Genomic DNA, 21,002 nt, shown 5'->3' with positions numbered 1-21,002 from the left:
TTAGACAGCCAGTACAATATAATGCACCCGATAAAAAAAAAAAAAAAAAAATCCAATACTCACCTTTCTTCTCCCTTGAACCCGCGGTGCTCTGAGCGCCCGCACATCTCCGGACAGCGGGTGCCAAGTACTGACATAATCGCACCCTCTGTCAGTATCGGTGACATCAGACGCTGACAGGGGGATGATGTGAGAAGGAGTGTAACGCTCCATCTCTCATCAATGTGGTCAGCTGTATCGGCATCTAGCTGATACAGCTGACCCTGCGATGACAGGTGGGGGGCCCACTGCTGGCACCGGGCCCCCCGCCTCCTCAGGGGCCACATAGCTCTACCGCAGAGTGTAACTGTATCGGCACGCTGTGCATGCTGCACATCTCGTATCTTCACAGCATAGACAATTGCCTTCAGATGACCCCAAAGATAAAAGTCTAAGGGGGTCAGATTGGTAGACCTTGGTGGCCATTCAACTGGCCCAGAACGACCAATCCACTTTCCAGGAAACTGTTCATATAGGAATTCTCGGACCTGACAACCAAGATGGTGCATCACCACATACAGCTGCGGGGACTCGAACATATTAATCGAGGATGCTCAAGATACACAGATAACACCTGCGCATGTTCTGATAATACGATATCCGAGTACGTTCGCTCATCACTTTTGGTTACTAGCAGCACTCCCTATTAAAAGCATCACAGCTTGTAAACAACAAGTCTTTCAATTCTTGTTGCAGGAATTTTCATCCATCCAATTTTCATCCATTGTTGCTTGGAAAATTCTTCCAGTTCTGTGAAATTCCAAGATCGTCTTGCATTCACTGCATTTGTCTAGTCACAAATTTTCAGTGCTGTTAAGAACAGGGGACTGTGAGGTCCATTGTGAAACCTTCACCGTGCACCTTTTGAGGTAGTCTATTGTGGATTTTTACATGTTTTTAGGACCATTACCTATTTGTAGAATCTATGCTGTTTTCAACTTGAGCTTTTTTTTACAGATGGTGTTATGTTTGCATCAGGAATTAGTTGAAATTTCATTGAATTTATTCTTCCCTCTACCAAAATGTTCCCGTGCCATTGGTTGCAACACAACACAAAAAAACATGATTGATCCACCTCCATGCTTAATGGTTGGTGAGATGTTCTTTTCCTGAAATTATGTGCCCTTTTTCCTCCACACATACCTTTGATCATTGTGGCCAAAGAGCTCTTTTTTATCCTCCTTGGTCCACCGGACTTGTTTCCAAAATGCATCAGACTTGTTTAGATGTTTGATCAGAAAAATTTGAAAGCCATCCCAGCTCGTCACAGCGACCGTACTTGGGACAGTCCTAACTCCAATATTAAAAATCTTACTGTTTGTCAAGTGACATGCATATAGATAAGGGCTGAGAGCGACGGAGCCCAACTAGTGGACACAAAGCCAAGGGAGACCACATCAATAATGCCCAGCTCAAAAGAATGTCAGACCTTTATATCCACATGATGCAAACAGACAGAAAAAACAAAACAAAGGTAGGGATATAAACTGGTGTGCATGCAGCGTGTAAGCGCATGTTCACACTGGCCACTAAACAGAAAAAAATAAAGACAAAAACATGATTAATATCTTACAGTAAATAAATAGCATAGTGCATGAAAATAATGATATAATAATATACAGGACTTAGTTTTTTTATCAAAAATATGCAAAAGTCATCCTGCCTTATTTTCATTTAATTTTGACCAGGGGTTCCCAAACGTTTACATGCCACTGTAGATCAAACTTTTATTGACGGTCGTTTAAAGGGAACTTGTCACCTGAATTTGGCGGGACAGGTTTGCGGTCATATGGGCGGGGTTTTGGGGTGTTTGATTCACCCTTTCCTTACCCGCTGGCTGCATGCTGGCCGCAATATTGGGTTGAAGTTCATGTCCTCCGAAGTACACGCCTGCGCAAGGCGCAAGATTGCCTTGCGCAGGCGTGTACTTCGGAGGACACAGCATGAACTTCAACCCAATATTGCGGCCAGCATGCAGCCAGCGGGTAAGGAAAGGGTGAATCAAACACCCAAAAACCCCGCCCATATGACCGCAAACCTGTCCTGCCAAATTCAGATGACAGGCTCCCTTTAAATGTCTGTTGACCAAAGTAAATGATGCACAGTAAGTGATCTATACTAGATCGCTCAGTGTGTATAGGCTGCCATTGTTCTCAGTAGCTGTTTTCACAAAACAATACATTTTTTGTTCTTCATAAAAGATCATTTCACCCGATGAATGAGCATTTTGCTCGTTCATGGGATGATCAGCAGCCTGTTTACACGGCAAGATAATCATGAATCGAGCGTTTTTAAAAACACGACTATCTTGCAATATAAATGCCCCTTAACACTCTGGTGATGTGGGTACAGATTAGACCTTCAAAGGGCAGGTGTTTGGTATCTGGAAAAAGGGGTACAAGGTGGAGACTATACAATTGAGGCAAAGGGGCCACTGTATGGCCTGTGTACCCAATGGTCTCCATACCGGTGGTCTCTATGCATTTTGATAGCTCTTACTGACCTTTTATTTCTCCGGATATGAACACCTCTCACCTCTCAGCTTAGATTCCAGACTTCATGTCTCTTATAAGACTAAGCAGTGTAAGGAAGTTTATATAACGATTTGCCAGCTCTATAAAAAGCCTTGAATATTTATAAGCCTCTGCTACATTTTCATAATTTACTTTATACCAGTTTACATAGTCTGCTAACATAGCTAAATGCGGGCCTGACTGATCACATTTCCCTTGCATTAACTACCACACTGCAAATTCAATAAGGAACTTTCCACAAGACGCACTTACATCTCAGCGAACGTGTCCCAGAGTTTCCAGAAATAGATCCATCAAGCCGTGGATAGAAGCTGCTCCGAGGATCTTGGGCGAGAAGCTTCAGTCACATGAATGCTCCTCTGGAAAAAACACGTACTCGACAGGACATGACTGCGGTTTACAAACCATCTGCATTTATAGCACCTTTGCTATAGCAAGGATTGATCAACCATTTATCTGCTATCTGATATTCCCTTAGACCATATTTTCAGTGCTTAAAGGGGTTGTCCATCAAATGAAGAATATTTTTAACGGAGATGAACTGGTTTAAAAAAATAATTAAATAATAATACTCTGCCTCACCAATCCCCCACAGCTCTCCTTTCAATGGTTACAGGGTCCTTGCTGGTCTCTACTTCCTTGTCCAGTCTCAACCTACCAGAAATGGCCAGTAATGCCTTCTCAGCCAATCATCAGCCACAGCAGAGACCCGCTTCAGGCAGTGATTGGCTAAACAGGCATTTAAAAACTTTTTCGGTTTGTGAAGTAAAGTAGCAGAAAGTAGAGAAAGCATGGGAAATTGAGTTATGGACGATTGAGGATTAATGCTTTTATTTTTATAAACCAGTAAGAGGTTTTCGAAAAACAATTTTCATTTACTGGACAAGGCATTTAATATGATATGTCATACATGGGGTATTTCAAGGTACTTTTTCTTCTATATACAAAGGACAAATATACCAGTTTATACCCACCTTCGGATAGACTTTCTTAAACTGCAGACTCTGTCCACAGAACATACACACACGGATCAAATTATTAGCACCCTTCTGTTAAAGTGAGAAAAACCCACAATAGTCACTAAAATAACTTGAATCTGACAAAAGTAATTTTCAGACATTGCTTTTGAATTGTGGTTTAACAGAAAAAAACTGCTGAAAGTGGCCTAGACAAAAATGGCCTAGAAAATATTGAATATAATTTGACCATAGGGATATGTGGGACGCCCACCTGGGCCGTGGGGTACTCGGTACCGGGTCCAGTATTAAAGGGGATGTCACGGTGGCTGCGACCCGGTCCGTGGCCCTGGAGGCCCAATTTAAGGGGAATGTCTTTTAGGGGTTTTATGAATAAAGTTTATTGTTCGTGACGCCACCTGTGGTTCTCGGTCAGTAGGGACCGACGCCGCTTAAAGTGATCCTCTGGGTTGATGGTAGGGTGGCTAGATGGTGACGCTTCCCACAGGTGAAGCGGGGTCCCCAGGGCTTTCCAAGTGTATGGCAAGATGATGTAAGCCGATAAATGAGAAAAGAACGAGGACACAGGTTTGCAAAGTCTTTACCAAGTGCAGGGTAGCTGTGGTCCAGCCGGCTTAAAGGTAATAGGAGATCCCTCACCCAGGTGAGGTCCATAAGCCTTTCCTACTTGCGCTGTTTAGTTAGTTAGGTCCCTGCCGCTTGAAGCTCAGTGCAAGTCCCCTCTCTCCTGTCCTGAGACAGATGTCTGTACAATAGGCAGTTCGAGCCTGTTTATAGGGATTCTATCATGCCCCAGGCTCTAAAGTTACTGCTTCACCTCAGACTTGATGCAGGCAATTGACATACATTCTTATGCCTTCCAGTTCTGCTAAGTGTCATAGAGTCCCACTATAGCCTCGGGCTCCCGGTACCCGGTTCTGCGCTCTGGCTTCCAGGGTGTCCTTCCGCTGTTCCCCTGCTGAGCCTCTTCCTTCTCTATGCTTTTTCCCTCTAAGCTCCTCCACAATTCAACTTTTCTTCTGCTTCTCACTCTTTCCAGGGGTAGCAGCTCCCTCGTGGCTGCTCGGCCCCTACGTCTGCTCCAGATGTCCTTCTGCTCTCCTGGAGACCAACTGTCTCCCTCCACTGTCTCCCTCAGACTGGCTCACTCCTCCTCCAGACCAGAATATGTAAAGTGTAAGGAAGCTCCCCTGAATCCGGGTCCTGAGCTCCCCCTCCTGGCCTAGATTCAGATGTGTTGAATGCGAGTGCCTTACCTGATAGAGAATCTCCCTTGCCTCCAAGAGTGACATCACCCTCCCCGAAAGGAAGGCAACATCACTGCAACAGCTGGTTACCTGGGTGTTGCATATGTGCTATAGTAATCAGCATCACAGGTGTCTAAAAACTTGTCATTAGTCAGTCTGCCTATTTGAAGGGTGAAAAGTAGTCATTGTGCTATTTGGTATCATGGTGTGTACCAAACTGAACATGAAACAAAAAAGGTAAGAGAGTTGTCTCAGGAGATTAAAAAGAAAATTATAGCAAAACATGTTAAAGGTAAAGACTATATGACCATCTCCAAAAAGCTTGATACACGGTGACTCAGTGGTTAGCACTGCAGCCTGGAGTCCTGGGTTCAAATCCCACCAAGGACAACATCTGCAAGGAGTTTGTATGTTCTCCCCGTGTTTGCGTGGGTTTACCCAGGGTTCTCCAGTTTCCTCCCACATTCCAAAGACATACTGATAGGGAATTTAGATTGTGAGCCCCATCAGGGACAGCGATGATAATGTGTGCAAACTGTAAAGTGCTGCGGAATATGTTAGCGCTATATAAAGATTATTATTATTATGTTCCTGTTACCACAGTTGCATGTATTATTTAGAAGTTTAAAGTCTACAAGGCACCATCTTGGGTCCGGTATTATTCTACAGTGGTGACTTTTTTCACATCAAAACTCAACCAAAGGATAAGAAAAATAGATGTCATACAGCCGTAACACCAGAGCTCAAAATGTCTATAAGGCGCTTCTATGAGAAGAGGAGAGGGCAGCGGTGTTAAATTGTTCTTGTTTCATTGTTTTATTGCAAACAGCAGAAAGTTTCAAAATGTTGCTAAGAAACCAAATTTGCATGTATAATTTTGAACTCAGCTGTAAAACAGTGGCCATTGTGATGACATCAGAAAGCACTTGACATCATAGACATGACATCACAATTGGTTTAGACTGGGTAAAGTTCCATGCCAGAGCCTACTGGAGTCATTGGAGCCGGTCAGCTTGTCCAGGTAGGTCGCTCTTCCCTCAGGTCTCCAGGGATTTGCAGCTGCTAGACTGCTTGAACACATGTGGGGATTCCCTAGCAACCAGGCAACCCCCACATGTATTGAGGATGGCTAGCAGCCGTAGATCATGCAGCTGCCTCGACAAAAAACTAAATCTCCGAGGACTCACAAATACTCGGAGACCACCCAAGCATGCTCAGGAAAACCTGAGCAACGAGTATACTCGCTCATCGCTAATAAACGTGTTTGCCCCCATGTAATTGAAGCGATGGCCGGGGGACCACCACGGTGCAGGAAGACTACCGTACACAAAATGAGGTGCGAACAACAAAGGGTAGATTTATTGGAAGGCAAGGAATGAAGTGGATGAGGAAGATGCAAACAGGGGTATGCAATGGCAAAACATAATTTACAAGAGTTATATTCTTTAGCTTGTCCGTAAAATAGCACGGTGCTCCAACTATTACAGAATCAACATATGTCATACAAGTAAATGCAAACAAACAAATAATGATGCTACTCTACGTATAACCTCCCTGGCCTTTACTAAGCAGGCCACACGGCTCCCATGTTCTGACTATTGAAGCCTACACTAGGCCCTAACGTGCACAAAACAGGCACAAACTCACAGTGATGTTGGGGACTCAGATCCAAATCCAAACTGAAGAAAAGGACAGCGCTACACCGGATAGTGAAAAGCAGCTCACATATTTATTCTGCCTCCTGCGGCAACGTTTCGGTCTGACTCAGATCCAGTCCCGGGGGGCCCCCAAAAGTCTAGTACGGTGGTGCGCACTACTTTCTGCCAGCTCCGTCAAACGTGGTCTTTTCCTTGCTTCCGGGTCCTGGAGGTATTCCTGGAAACGGTTAATCCCTTTCTTAGTATCTTCGTGGCTTCTCAAACTCACACAGGACAGCCACTCTCGCTGCACATGGAAAAGTCTGTAAAATTTCACAAGTCCACAGGGGCGGATTATAAGAGGGTCAATATGGGCTGTAGCCCAGGGCCCAGTGGTGTGGGGGGTCCTGGGCTACCGCACAGATTGACCCTCTGATAATCCGCCCCTGAGTGTGGTGGTGAATGCCCGCTGCCCGCTGGCATTTGTGTCCCCAGACCCGGTGGGCAGAGAGAGGGGGCCCGCATTGGGCCCCGTCTCGTCTGCTCACCGGGCCCCTTCCGGCGTCGCACATGTCGCCGGCGTCTGACATCATTGTCAGTCGCCGGCAAGTGTAAGCTGCTGGAGGGAGCTCGCCGCTGGAGCGCCAGGTCAGGTGAGGAGACTCGTTTTTTTTTTTTTTTTTTGGTAAGCTAGCGGTGGACACACTGGGGGCAATGCTGGAGGACACACTGGGGCAATGCTGGAGACACTGGGGCAGATTGCTGGACACACTGGGGGCAATACTGGAGGACACACTGGGGCAGATTGGTGGACACACTGGGGCAGATGATTGCTGGAGACACTGGGGCAATGCTGGAGACACTGGGGCAGATTGCTGGACACACTGACGGCAATGCTGGACAGTTGGACATACTCGGGCAGATTCCTGGACAAACATTGGGGGCAATACTGGAGGACACACTGGGGCAGATTGCTGGACACACTGGGGCAGATGATTGCTGGAGACACTGGGGCAATGCTGGAGACACTGGGGCAATGCTGGAGACACTGGGGCAGATTGCTGGACACACTGACGGCAATGCTGGACATACTGGGGCAGATTGCTGGACACTGGGGGCAGATAATTGCTGGAGACACTGGGGCAATGCTGGAGACACTGGGGCAATGCTGGATACACTGGGGCAGATTGCTGGACACACTGGGGGCAGATGATTGCTTGAGACACTGGGGCAATGCTGGAGACACTGGGGCAATGCTGGAGACACTGGGGCAGATTGCTGGACACACTGGGGCAGATGATTGCTGGACACACTGGGGCAATGCTGGAGACACTGGGGCAGATTGCTGGACACACTGACGGCAATGCTGGACATACTGGGGCACATTGATGGACACACTGTGGGCAATGCTGGACAATTGGACATACTGGGGCAGATTGCTGGACATACTGGGGCAGATTGCTGGACACACTGGGGCAGATGATTGCTGGACACACTGGGGCAATGCTGGAGACACTGGGGCAATGCTGGAGACACTGGGGCAGATTGCTGGACACACTGACGGCAATGCTGGACATACTGGGGCAGATTGATGGACACACTGTGGGCAATGCTGGACAATTGTACATACTGGGGCAGATTGCTGGACATACTGGGGCAGATTGCTGGACACACTGGTGGTAATATGCTGGACACACTGGGGCAGATTGCTGGATACACTGTCTGGGGGCAATGCTGGACACTCTGGTGCAGATTGCTGGACACACTGTCTGGGGGCAATGCTGGACACACTGGGGCAATATGCTTAACATACTGGGGAAGATTGCTGGACACACTGGGGCAATGCTGGACACAATGGGGCAATATGCTGGAGTCGGACACACTGGGGGCAATGCTGGACACACTGGGGCAGATTGCTGGACACACTGGGGCAGACTGCTGGACACACTGGGGGCAGGACTGGAGGCATGGGCAGAATGTAGATGCGGGGCATGATTGGAAACACGGGGCAAAATGAAAGACATGGGGCAGGATTGGATCATGGGGCAGGATGGATACGATAGAGACAGATGGGACAGGATGGGGAGATCATATGGGGTAGAAATGTAGAATGGATACTCATGAGTGCAGGATGCGAGAACATATGGCTGGAGCCAGGAATGAGATAAACGGGGCCAGGATGGGGAATATTATTACCATAGGGGGTAATTAAGGGATATTATTACTGCAGTGATGTATTTATTTTATTTTTTGAGGACACTGTTTTAAATGGGGGGCGGTCCTGTTACTGTGCAGAGTGACACTATATCGCCTTTTTTTCTTCATGTGGTGTAATGTAGAAGTTATGAAAAATTAAGTAATGTGTTCTGCAAGCGGAGCTCGAGATAACTGTGTTATTTCCTGCAGAAACGAGTCCTGGCTGGAAGAAATGATGGCGGTCTGTGCTGGATGAAAGATGAAGGACTTCACCTAGAGACGTCACTGGTGAGTCAGTGTTACCTATACACCGACACTATACACTGTATACTATATGCAGAGGTCCTGTGTACAATGTCACCAGTGATCATGTATTACCTATACATTATATACAGAGCTCCTGTGTATAATACCACCAGTAATCTCTGTATTAAATCTACACAGACACTGCATACTAAGTACAGATCTCCTGTAAATACTGGCAGTTATGGTGATAGTATTGTGTTTTTTTTTTTTTTTATTACTGATCAGTATTGTAGAATTCAGTCACTATGTGGTGGTAATATGTGGTCTGGAAATGGTGTTGTGGTATTTGTCCCTTGTATGTGCTATTTGGTCACCAAGTGGTGGTAATATGTGGTCTTGACATGGTGCGGTGGTATTTGTTCCTTGTATGTGATATTATTTGATCACTGTGGTTGTAATTTTTAGTCTGGTCATGGTACGGTGGTATTTGTTCCTTGTATGTGATATTATTGGTCAAAATATACCTAAATTGTATTGCTGATTTTAACAAATATTTAATAGGTTACAGTAAAGTAGGGCCCGGCCATTTTTCTGGAATAATCTGGTTCGGGTATATCATGACCCCCGTCACATGACCCGGGGGGCCCACAGTGTCTGAACAGCCCGGGGCCCTGGCTACCCTTAATCCGCCCCTGGTCAACTCCATTACAGGCTGTGGGTCCTCTCTTGCAGAAAACAGCACAAAGTTCTCTCTGCAGCAGCTTCAGTTCACACACTCAGGCTCCACCCCCACCCTTTGCACAGTCCAGCTCATTCACAGTCTATTGCAGGGGAGAAGCAGAACATTCCAAAACACCAGACAAGGGGGTGCAGTCTCTTAAAGTGACAGCGTGTTCCTTACTGTCCATAACAGCACCACCCTCTTACATAATAATGCCCTCTGTCCTGGCTCCTTCTTGGAATAATCTCCCCAGTCCTGGGCCCCATGCTATAACATTTTTCCTCATCCTGGGCTCCTTCTTGGTATAATATCCCCATTCTGATATAATGTCCCATTGTGGTATAGTAACCCCCATTTTGGCATAGTGTTCCACATTCTGGTATAATATCTCTGATTTTTGTATAATGTCCCCATCCTGGTATAATGTTCCCCATTCTAGTATAATATTACCCATCCTGGTATAATGTACCCAATTCTTTTGTAATATTTTCCATGCTGGTATCCAGGTGAAATTGGCGTCGGCAGGCCCCCTCCTGTACGGGTTCAGTCGCAGATCATTACTCCCACAAGCCTAAGAGAAACTACAAATACCAGCCAGTCTGCAGATGTCAGTGTATACCAAAAGTTGTAGCAGTTTTGTTATGTTTTGGATAATAGGGAAGCAGACCTGTCCCCATACTGTGCTTTCGTTAAGAGAAGAGCATAGTTAGATGACAGATCTGCAAATAGAAGTTATTATCAGGAAAGTCAATAAAATGAATGAAAAAAAGCAGCAATAGTTGTCCTTTCAGTACAGACCTCTCCGGTGCCAACGTTCTGGTGGTCCCCCGTCAGGCTGATACTAGCTGCCCAATCCGTGTACAGCATATATCAGACATGGGCAGTGTGATCTCAGCCCGGTATATTAGACTCTGAAACGCTGCTGTGCTACCCGCTGTCAGACTAGTCTCCCGTGTGGCTTGGTCTCCAGCAGATTTTAAAGGCAAACAACCTGGCTACGATCATGCAGCCAGTGTCCAATAAGCGTTGCCCATGGATCGGACAGTATGGATCGGCTATCAGGTTCCCTTTAAACAGCAGGAGGCGAGTATGTTTCGCGCTTGGGAGATTTGAAGATATCCCCTTTTATGAGAACTGGTAAATAAATTATCTCGCACCCCACACTATACAGACCATAAGGGGGTGATTCCACAAAACATTGACATAAAACGATTTGGAAAGTCATAATATTTTTGAGCAACAATTTTGCACATCAGCTTGAAGACAAAGCTGGGGGAGAATTTGGGGTGGGATGGAGGGTTACCACACCCACTTGTCAAATTAATTAAAAGGCCAGAAATGCTGCTCCTAACATACGGAGGCGCGCCACAGAGAAGATGTGCAGAATTAATTAAGTGTCATGCCCCTCTTAATGAATTCAGTGCATTGTACTCCAGTGAGGGCTTCATTATCCCTGGTGTGTGCATCGGCAATCTTAATGAATTGGCCCCTTAGTATTTTTCAGAATGATCCTTCAACGAAAAAAAAAAAAGAACATGGCACTTCTATCTTGTGCGTCTGCTTCACTACATTTTTGCAGTGGGAATACATTTTGGCAATCTTTTCCTAAGCCTCTGCCAACTCCAGGAACATCACTATCTTCTGTGTCTCATGAAAAGAACTTTATGACCAAAACCAGATAAAAGTCTTCACATAATGAGATGAAAGGGAATCGGTCAGATACAATCAAGCCCTTTAATGTGTGAGAACACATGCTTTATATGACTAAGTATAAACGTGAGATTTGGCAGGAGACCGGGCGGTGCGCATCCTCGGCTCGCAGATGGGAAATGAGTCTTCTGGTTACTGCCGGCCCTGATCCAGCTGCACCGGGGGAACTCTTCAGATCATCACAAAGGTCTCATATAAAAGCAGTTTGGGCCTGTGGCCCTTTATCTGTGCACGGTGTAGTATCACTGTATCATGTTCATACTGGAGCATTGGTCTCACAAATGTCCCATTACTTCACTTTCAAGATGCTCATCGGTTCTCGACACAAGAAGCGAAGTGAACACCTCCATTCCCCTTATCTGAAATGATCTACACTACAATCCTGGAGGAAACCTGCAATAAGATCAGATATCATATTCTTTTCACAGTAATCCCCGATGAGCGCTATTCCCAAAATCACAGTGGTGGGACCTCCGTCTACACTTAATGGAAAAAAGCATTGGGACGCCTGGGCGTAAAATACCTTCATGATCGTTTATGGCATCTCAGCCATTAATCTGGAGGTGGTCCCAACTTTCCAGCTATAACAGTTTCCACTCTTCCGGGAAGGATTCCTACAAGATTTTGGAGGTGTCTGTGGTGGTGTACATTACACTATTCTGACACTTTGGCATTGTGCTTGGTGAGCTAAGGCTGCATGAAGCTGCATGGTCATGGGAACCCATGCCATGAAACTCAGGCATAAGTCATATGGCAAGGCTTATTAAAGGGTCGATATTCACTGTTAGGATTGCTACTTCAAATCGGTATTACTAAAGTTCTAGTCCTCTTCCTCTCTGAAGAGGCAATTTGTATATTTAATTTCCCAGAGGATCAATGCATGGTGCCTATAAGTCTCCTTAGACAGTCATGCCACTCTCCACAAAAAGAAATGTTACCCTTACATCTCAGTCATAAGCCTCTCGTTCAGCCAAATCAGATCTCATGCTTTGCACTAAGGAGGGGCAATACCTCAAAACACGTGTCCGCAGATTGAGATTCTGGTTTGACTTAGTCATGTGGCAAGGCTCGTTAAAGGGTCAGTATTGACTTGTAAGATTGCTACTTCCATTAGGTGGAACTAGAGTTCAAGTCCTCTTCCTCTCTGAAAAGGTAAGTTGCATTTGTAATTTTCAGGAGGATCAATGCATGGCCTAGAAGTCTCCTTACACTGGCATGTCAGGCACACCACACTCTACGAGGAAAAACGTTACCCCTTAGATCAGTGTTCCCCAACTCCGGTCCTCAAGAGCCACCAACAGGTCATGTTTTCAGGATTTCCTTAGTAAGGCACAGGTGATGGAATTATCACCTGTGCAATGCTAAGGAAATCCTGAAAACATGACCTGTTGGTGGCTCTTGAGGACCGGGGTTGGGGAATACTGCCTTAGATGAAACTCACAGGAATGGATTTTGTGCAGATGTTACTGTAACACCAGAGGAACTCTGCAGTTATGGAGTCAGCAGAGCATTGGTGACATTTCTGCCCTTCTGCTCTGTAACTTTACGGGGTCTCCAATTTGTAGCCAAAATAGAACCAGAAAGCAGAGATACATACTGTACCGCAATAGCCCCAGTTTCTGCAATTAGAACGAAATCTTAATTTTTTTTTTTTCATGTTAAGGTCAAGTCTAGAAGCAACTATTTTAAGACGTCTATACACAGCCAAAGCATCTATCCAATAGTGAACCGCTGACATCCCTCTAAGACATTGAGCAGCGATCATTTACACGTGACCTCCCTCCCATTACCTCATCGAGTTCATTTTATACTGGCGTGTGCGTACAACTTCAGATCAATGATTCCATAACCCCAAAGAGCTTACTCCAGTAACCGTAGAGCCCCCCGGGGGATAATCAGCTACTGATGGAAGGCAGACACTAGTAATGAATCACAGACGCGTCATGCTATCGCAGGATAAATTACATCCACAGCAGAACAGTCATCAGCCTTAAATGTCACCACAAGAAAACGACAGCGAAACGAACAAGGACTGATGGAAAATAATATAATAGCTGTTTTCTGGCGGTGAACAGTAAAAGCCATGATGTATTTTTTTCTTCTTAAAGGGAATCTGTCGGCAGTTTTTATTTTTACGACTTTGAAATCTGGAAGCAGCGGAATGTAGGGGGAGAGAGCCCGATTCCTGCGATGTGTTAATTACTGTGCTGTTGATAAAATCCGTTTTCTCTTCTGTAGATTTAACAGTGCTGTGAATGCTGAGCTGTGCATAACCCCGCCTACACCACTGATTGACAGCTTTCTCACAATGTACACAGGAAGCTGCCAACCAGTGGTGGTGGTGGGGTTACAAGATGAGCTGGACTGGCTGGCATGAGACACCCAGTCCTGCAGTGATCATCTCCTGCTGATAAAACCATACCTGTATGGAAATTACAGCAAGCTGTTGAGCAAGTGACACATCGCTGGAATCAAGCTCTCTGCCCCTACATTATGTTGCTAAAGATTCAATAGAAAAAAAACCTGCTGACCGATTAATTTGTATGTCAATAGAAATACTGTAGTCAATGCTACTCATACTCAGAATAGGCCCTCAGTTTCATATCTGCCCATCTACATAGGAGCCTCCTTGTTTCCCACTCTGTGTTCTATATTTAATAGATGCATAGAAGTGAAGAAACAAATGGGTTATTCTGCACCGCCGGGGAGAAAAATGAAGGAAGCCAATCCAATTTCAGGTGCTTTTGTCAACGCGTTTCAACGTATATAACTTCCTCATCAGGACAAATGGCAGCGCAGAATAACCCATTTGTTTCTCAGGTTCTATGCCTTATAAGTGATTCTGTTCACACAACCCATCCAGGAGAGCGCACTCGTGCATATCCTTCTAGTTACCCAGATAAGACCCTATTTGCGCTTTGTCTCCTCTCCAGTTTCTCTCTCTTGGATCTATATGTAATAAGAGTCAGAGTGATCCTTACAAGGGACAGGTTCCGACACGATGATGGACCCTCAGCAGAAGAAAAAAAAACACATTTGGCGGTGACTTGTATGACAAGGGTCTATGTGCCCATGTTCTTTATAGATGAATGGTGGGCAAAGCACATGTAAAATAATTTAAGGTGAGACCAAAAAACCTCTAGAGATCACACTTCTTCAGTCTAGTCCCCTTTCTTAGAAATTCACGTTGCCCTCATCACCAGCTGCGTAGGACAGGTGACCCTTGGTTTGCTATGGTGCACAAGTGACTGAAGTGATTATACACAGCCATAATCATGATGAAGACAAAAAGTGCAAAGTAACGGATTAGGAAAAAAAAAATTGGGAAAAGATAAAAGAAAAATAAAACTCCTGAGAGCTCAAAACCCAAGAAAAAAAAAAATGAGCATATATGTTATAGTAAGTATTAATAGTAGTGCATATAAATAATGGGGTAATTAGCTAACATTATTTTGTTAAAAAAAAGCTAGAAACCACGGGCAGGTGTCTGAACAGTTGGTCCCGGCCCTGCTCTGCCCTTATCTACCTTGGGGTTAGGGGACACTGGGTACATTTTTAATACTAGAGACAGGATAGGACCGTCCAGATCGGGTCACCTTGTCATGGTCGGATGGATTTGACACTTTTTTTTTAATCAAAATCGTGTTAACCAAGTACCCCTACCCCATGTTATTTACATGTACTATTAATGTTTACTTACTACAGGGTATTTGGCCATTTCACAGACAAAACCCAAGAAAAAAAAAATATGAGTAGTGTGAACGTGCTCATATTGCACGTATACCGACTTATGCTCCAGCTCATTTTTTTGGTTTTGCTGTAGTTTTTTTTGTAGGGAAGTCCATGATTTCTGAGCTAGGCAAGGGATCTTTATAGCTTCCCATGGGTAGGTGTCTGAACAGTCAGGTCCCTGTCCTGCTCTGCCTTCATCTGCATTGAGGTCAGGTGACAAGTTAAGGTTTTAACGCAAGAGACCTGATAAAACTGTCCCAACTGGGTAAACCTTGTCGTGGTGTGATGGTCATTACACATTTTTGATCAACACAGTGTTAGCTAAGTACTCTATGCTATTTACATGTACTATTAATATTTACTGCAGGGTATCTGCTCATTTGGGTTTTTTTTTCTTGGGTTTTATCTGGTAAATGACCACAGTGTGAACATGCTCCTACACATCGAGCTCCAGCTCATTTCTTTGGTTTTGACGTATTTCTCAAAAAATGCCTACGTCATTATTTTACTTTGTATATCATGAGTTATTATCCCTTACAATCCAAATCATCTGATCTTGGGTGATTGTTAGCATCTTTACAAAAGTAAAAAAAATTAACAAACAAGGATTTGGGCAGGGTGGTGGCTCAAATCCCACCAAGGACAACATCTGCACGGAGTGTGTAAGCTCTCCAACCCCCTCCTATAGACAGTCATGGAGCAAGTGGCTCAGGTCAGGAGACTTAGCAGTCAGACTAGGTCTTCCGATTCGACTCGAATCGCGTGAAACCGGCGTTAGGCCTATCTAAAGTTTTCCCAAAACTGGGACTCAGCTGTAATCAGTGGGGAAATCTAGGGAAAAATGTACATTTTTCCTGCAGAGCCACAATAGGGAAAATTAAGCATTACCCTATGCCCCATGAAATCAATGGTCTGGATGAGTAATTAAGTACATACATGGTCCTCTAATGGAGGAATAAGCATTTAAAGGGAATCTGCCCATATTAATAGGTTATGTATGTCCCAGGGGGTGACAGGTTCCCTTTAAAGTCGATCTTCATTCTGGCTAACAGATTAAGCCCCTGAATAAGGACAACCCCTTCATTTTCCGCCATTATTTAAGAACCCTCTTAAAGGGTATTTTCACAAAGGAGGTGACACATGAACCATTTTCCACACAAGTAGTTCAATAGAAGACAAAAGACATTTGAATTCATTTCTGGATTTCGCCAGGTTTTATTATTAGGCTCACAAACAAGTAACCCATGAAGTATGGGAATAAGTCTTTGTATTTTGCATTGGCTTTATTACACTCACCTTTGTGAGACTTCGCTCATTCTCTAGCCCTTATCTTATGTCATTACAATGGTATTTAGGAATTTTACTCAAAAGTGTTTTTGTTTTCAGCATTTATTAATCTTAAAGATAATGATGCTGGCCAAAGATATACAATAAAATATAGAAAACCTAATGGGTATAGGGTTCGTTGAATGTAACTAATGGCGGACAGCAACAAAAATAAGGATATAGCGGATTTCCCTTCTTTTGCATATTTTCAACTTTATGATGTGCAATGACTTCGTGTTTGCTGCCGCCAGATTATCACATAGCAGACATTACTAAAAATTACTCTGAATCACGATTCTCCAGTTCAGTATGATTACAGCGATAATAAACTAAGATTTTTTTTTTTCATTTGTTTAGTGTAGAAAAAAAAAGTCAGAAATTTGTAATAAAAAAAATTGAGGGGTTTATGTCACCATTTTTCAAGACACTTAGCTCGATCCACAACATTTGTTATTTTCTGCGTGAGGGCTTGTTTTTTGGTGTGACAAGCTGATTGTTTTATAGAGGGGGTGATGACAGAAAAATTTCAATTCTCCAGTTTTGATCTATTTTCTCACTCCAACGTTTACAGATCGGGTTACTTAATATTTATATTTTGAGAGATCAAAAAGGGATCGAGAGATTGGACTTCTATGAACGTGATGACACCAAATTTTTTCTCTTTTTTTTATTTAATTGGAGAAAACGATAGCGATTTGAACTTTTACATTTTTCTTTTAAATATCTTAAATAAAAAAGAAACCGACGGGAGCTGGTATGGGCGTGCAATGGCGAGTGTTCCATTTAAATGCTGCTGTCAATCTCTAACAGCCGCAACTTAAATGCCGGCTATTTAATATTTACTGAGCCCCTTCGCCCTTCCACACTTAATCACCCCCCGCAATCACGTACATGTGTATGATATTGCGCAAAGAGGTGAAAGTGGTTGAACACTACTATTAAAGTAGAACTTAATGGGCACAGAGTAGTGAAAATAAAAAGTGAACTCACCTCCTTGACCAAAGTTACTCCTTTGCACTTGGTACAGTGTTCCAAGCCAGTCGTCAGCATCCAGCTCCAGCACAGGGTGGGCGGAGGGGTTCCCATCACATTTCATCCAAACAGGAAGAACAAGTTATCTTCCTGTACAGATGGAATGTAAAGGCTGCAGCCAATCTGCGTTTACTGATTGGCAGCAGAGTCGTGTAACGCCAGTCCCTCCTCCTCACCAGATGGTGGTGACCAGTGGGGTTTACAGTATCGAGTGCAAAGGAGTATCTGCGGTTTGGAAAGAGAGTATAGATTTTTTTTTTTTTTTATTACTCTACCCTGGGCCCATTAGGTTTATCATTTTATAGTAGTGGATATCAGCCAAGCTTTCAAGTGATACCAGGCCCATTATTACTTGGGTGCAGCCCTGATTCATAATCAGGACGGAGCAAGAAAAAATGTCATCTTCCTGGTTCTGTGTACGAAGAAAAATTACAGTAAAAAAAACCCCACCATGTTAACAGTCATTGATTTCCCTTTGCAGATGCAGAAACTTTTTTTCATGTTATCACCTTTTCCCAATCACAGCCATTGTCATCTGTTCTTCTGTACAGTCTCCAGTGAGTCAATGGATAAAGGAGGTATTTACAGGAACTTTTCTTCATGTCATCACCTCCCTCGTTACCAACCAGGTAGATTTGCCTTTTGATACATATAGGTCACGTTCAGTATATGGTCAGAATTTTACATCAGTATTTGGAAGCCAAAATCAGGAGTGGGTGAAAAATGCAGAAGTCGTGACGTATTTTTATTCTTCTTTTCCTCCTGTTTCTGGATTACAAATACTGATGTAAAATACTGACCAAATATTGAATGTGTGAAAGTGAGTGGGTAGATAAACTGTTACCCATCTCATTTAGTATCTGAATAGCAGAGATTTTAGTTCTTTTTTAGTTCTGTGATTAGCGTATATATTGTTCTGACAGTGATCATGGTTAAAAGATTATGAATTAAGTTACTGAAGTGTTGTAAAAATTAATTTATTGATAAATACCATTGTAATCACAATAGATAAACTCCGGGAAGAGTCACAAAAAGTAGCATGAGATCCTCTAACTCTCAGCAGACAGAGGGTGGTCCCATATGGCTTAGTTGTATTGTAGTGAGCTACAGACCCTCTGAGAACTTGGAGAAGGACTAGTCTTTCTATTGCAAACGGTATTATTTGACGTCTGTGTAATGATTGTGCTCTAGCGATACGCCTACCTGAGATTGAAAGCGACTACTCTTGTCAGATAAGAAGAAGTAGAGACGAAGGTGCTAGTCGTAGTTTACAAAACCAGTCATTTTGCTTTTTGGGGGGAAACAAAACCTCTTATCTTACATTATTTACAATGAGGTGACCTAAATTTTACCACAGTGTTAATGAAGAGTACAAACCTAAAGCGAATGACGGCTGTTACATGTGAGCCCAAACATTCACAAATATGGCTACAGTAATATTAACAGCGACAAATGAGAAAGAATGCAAGAAAACAGGGTTGCAGCGCCCTAAAATACACTTATAGGCATCCAATGGAAGCATCTTTGCTCGTCACTTCCCGAAATCCTAATCCTTGTGACCACAACAAATATGGCTGTCCTGAGAACAGAGTGTAAAAAAAAAACAAGACCCAAAATGTATAATGTCAACGTTCCTGCCCAATGACATTGCTTTGGTCCATTAGGCAAGGTTAGCATCGCTAGCGAGCGCGGATACGGCTCCTTTCACACATGTCAGATAGAACTTATTAACTCATCTTGGAAATTTTTAGACGTGCATAATGTCCCGTCCATTAGATTTTCGAGTTCCTCTGTCAATAGAAAAGCAAGATATGTTTTATACAATAAATGCAACAGCATATGTGGGCAAGTTGCTTTTTGGCAACACCAACTGTTGGAATGTACCCACCCCCCCAAAACAAAAATAAAAAAAGGCATAAGTGGTACTTTCTTGGCTTCATATTTCTGTGGCTGTGATCTCTTCAAACTGAATCTCAGCAGCATGCAAGTCAAATTCATCAAGTTCCCTCGCCTCCAGCTCCAGAGAAAGCTGCTTAATGTCTCTCTCCAGCTCGCGGTTCTGTTGGTACATCTGGATGTAGTTGTGTTGTAACTGCTTTTGATATCGGATCACCTTCTCTTTTTCTTCTTGCCATATGCGTCGCTCTTCTTCAAAACTTTCGAATTGTTCCTGGTTTCTTCTCCTTTCGATCATCAAGGTCTCCCTTAATCTCTCCATGTACTGCTTTAGGCTCTGGAGGTTGTCAGAATTTTGACGCTGTGCTTTGGCTTCATCGCTTTCGTAAAGCAAGAATGGATCTTCCTTTTCGTAGCAGTGGCAAAGTCCATGTCGAAGACCGGCTACGGCGGCTTCTCGGAGACTAGCCACCTCCTGGTCCAGCTTACTGGCCTTCTCCCGCAGCAGTTCGGCCTCGTTTTTCTTGCGTTGCAGCTCATTCTCGCACACCTCTAACTCCAGCGTCTTCGTGTGAGCAGTGTCCTGAAGTTCCTGAACTTGTTCCTCGCTAATCTGAAGGTCAGATCGAGTGTCTCTCAGCTGGGAACGGAGCAGTATCATGTCATTCGATTTCTGAGACAGCTCAGCTTGAGAATCTTTCAGCTGTTGTTTAAGTAGAGAAATTTCACCCGATTTCTGACAAACCTAGAACAGAAAACATGACAGGTCAGCCATGGACCATCTGCGTCTCTTCCATTCAGGGATTTCGTTTTTATCAATACATATTTTAGGGGAATATGTATATTTTTTTCTGCAAATCTTGTTCTAGCTATACAATCTGAAAAAGAGGAATTCCCAGAATTAAAGGTTATAGCCTATGGATAGGACAGAGGATAACTTTCTAATCCATCTATGGATTGTTGAGAGCTTTCAATTCTGGGACTACCCCTTCAACATAATTATCATTTTTCTAGTATACTCTAAAATACTTATATAATTTTTCAATTAACTAAAGGGGTACTCTAGCAACTAAATTTATATCATAAATGTCCCACTCAATGGCCCGGTGTCTCCTGTTTCCCACTTTGTATGAGGAGCAAAAAGTCCCTTCCAGAGCAGATTTATAGGACACTGACTAAAGACCGTGACTATTGATCAACTGCTTCTGCACTTTCCTTAGACTTTCCTGAGAAGCGCTCCTGCTCGCCTCTCCTTTTACCCAACGTCAGGCCAGCGATGCGAGAAAACTAGCCCCTATTCTGCTGATGGTGGAGGTCCCAAGTGGTAAGCTGTTAGGCAACAATAGAGTATCCCATAAGTGTCCTGTCGACTGCCCACTGTATGTTTAACCTGTGTAGACCTGGTCCTTAGTACTGTTTTATAGTATATTGACGGTGCTACAATAGAAAAATATAATGCAAAGGTGAAAAAAAAAAGAAAAGGTCACCCAATCATTTTTTATGATATTAGAGGTACAGACTATAAAAAATAGTAATATAAAAAAAAACACAAAATAGGCCACACTTTAAGAGTAGCTTTACCCAAGAATCACTTAATTACAGTTACGGTAGTTACCCTAAAATAGTAACGAAACAAATAAAGTAAACAATGTTTTATTATTAATTAATAAAAATTAGATATACCGTATATTTATTTTTATTAATGAAAA

At 43.6% G+C, this 21,002-nt stretch overlaps 1 protein-coding gene across 4 annotated transcripts in view; it reads right to left on the bottom strand.

Moving 5' to 3' along the window:
• Window positions 1-16,858: 16,858 nt before the first annotated feature.
• The window catches only part of LZTS2 (leucine zipper tumor suppressor 2), a 166,085-nt gene continuing 161,941 nt past the window's right edge, over window positions 16,859-21,002 (bottom strand). For all 4 annotated transcript variants that reach the window (XM_069753732.1, XM_069753733.1, XM_069753737.1 and 1 more), the window contains one exon: window positions 16,859-20,038. In XM_069753732.1, the coding sequence (XP_069609833.1) occupies window positions 19,334-20,038 (705 nt within the window). In that variant the 3' untranslated portion in view covers window positions 16,859-19,333. The remainder of the gene's footprint in view (window positions 20,039-21,002) is intronic.

The sequence above is a fragment of the Ranitomeya imitator genome, chromosome 2, assembly GCF_032444005.1.
Source record: "Ranitomeya imitator isolate aRanImi1 chromosome 2, aRanImi1.pri, whole genome shotgun sequence".
Taxonomy (NCBI): Eukaryota; Metazoa; Chordata; class Amphibia; order Anura; family Dendrobatidae; genus Ranitomeya; species Ranitomeya imitator.
This window is presented reverse-complemented; position numbering and strand designations above follow the sequence as displayed.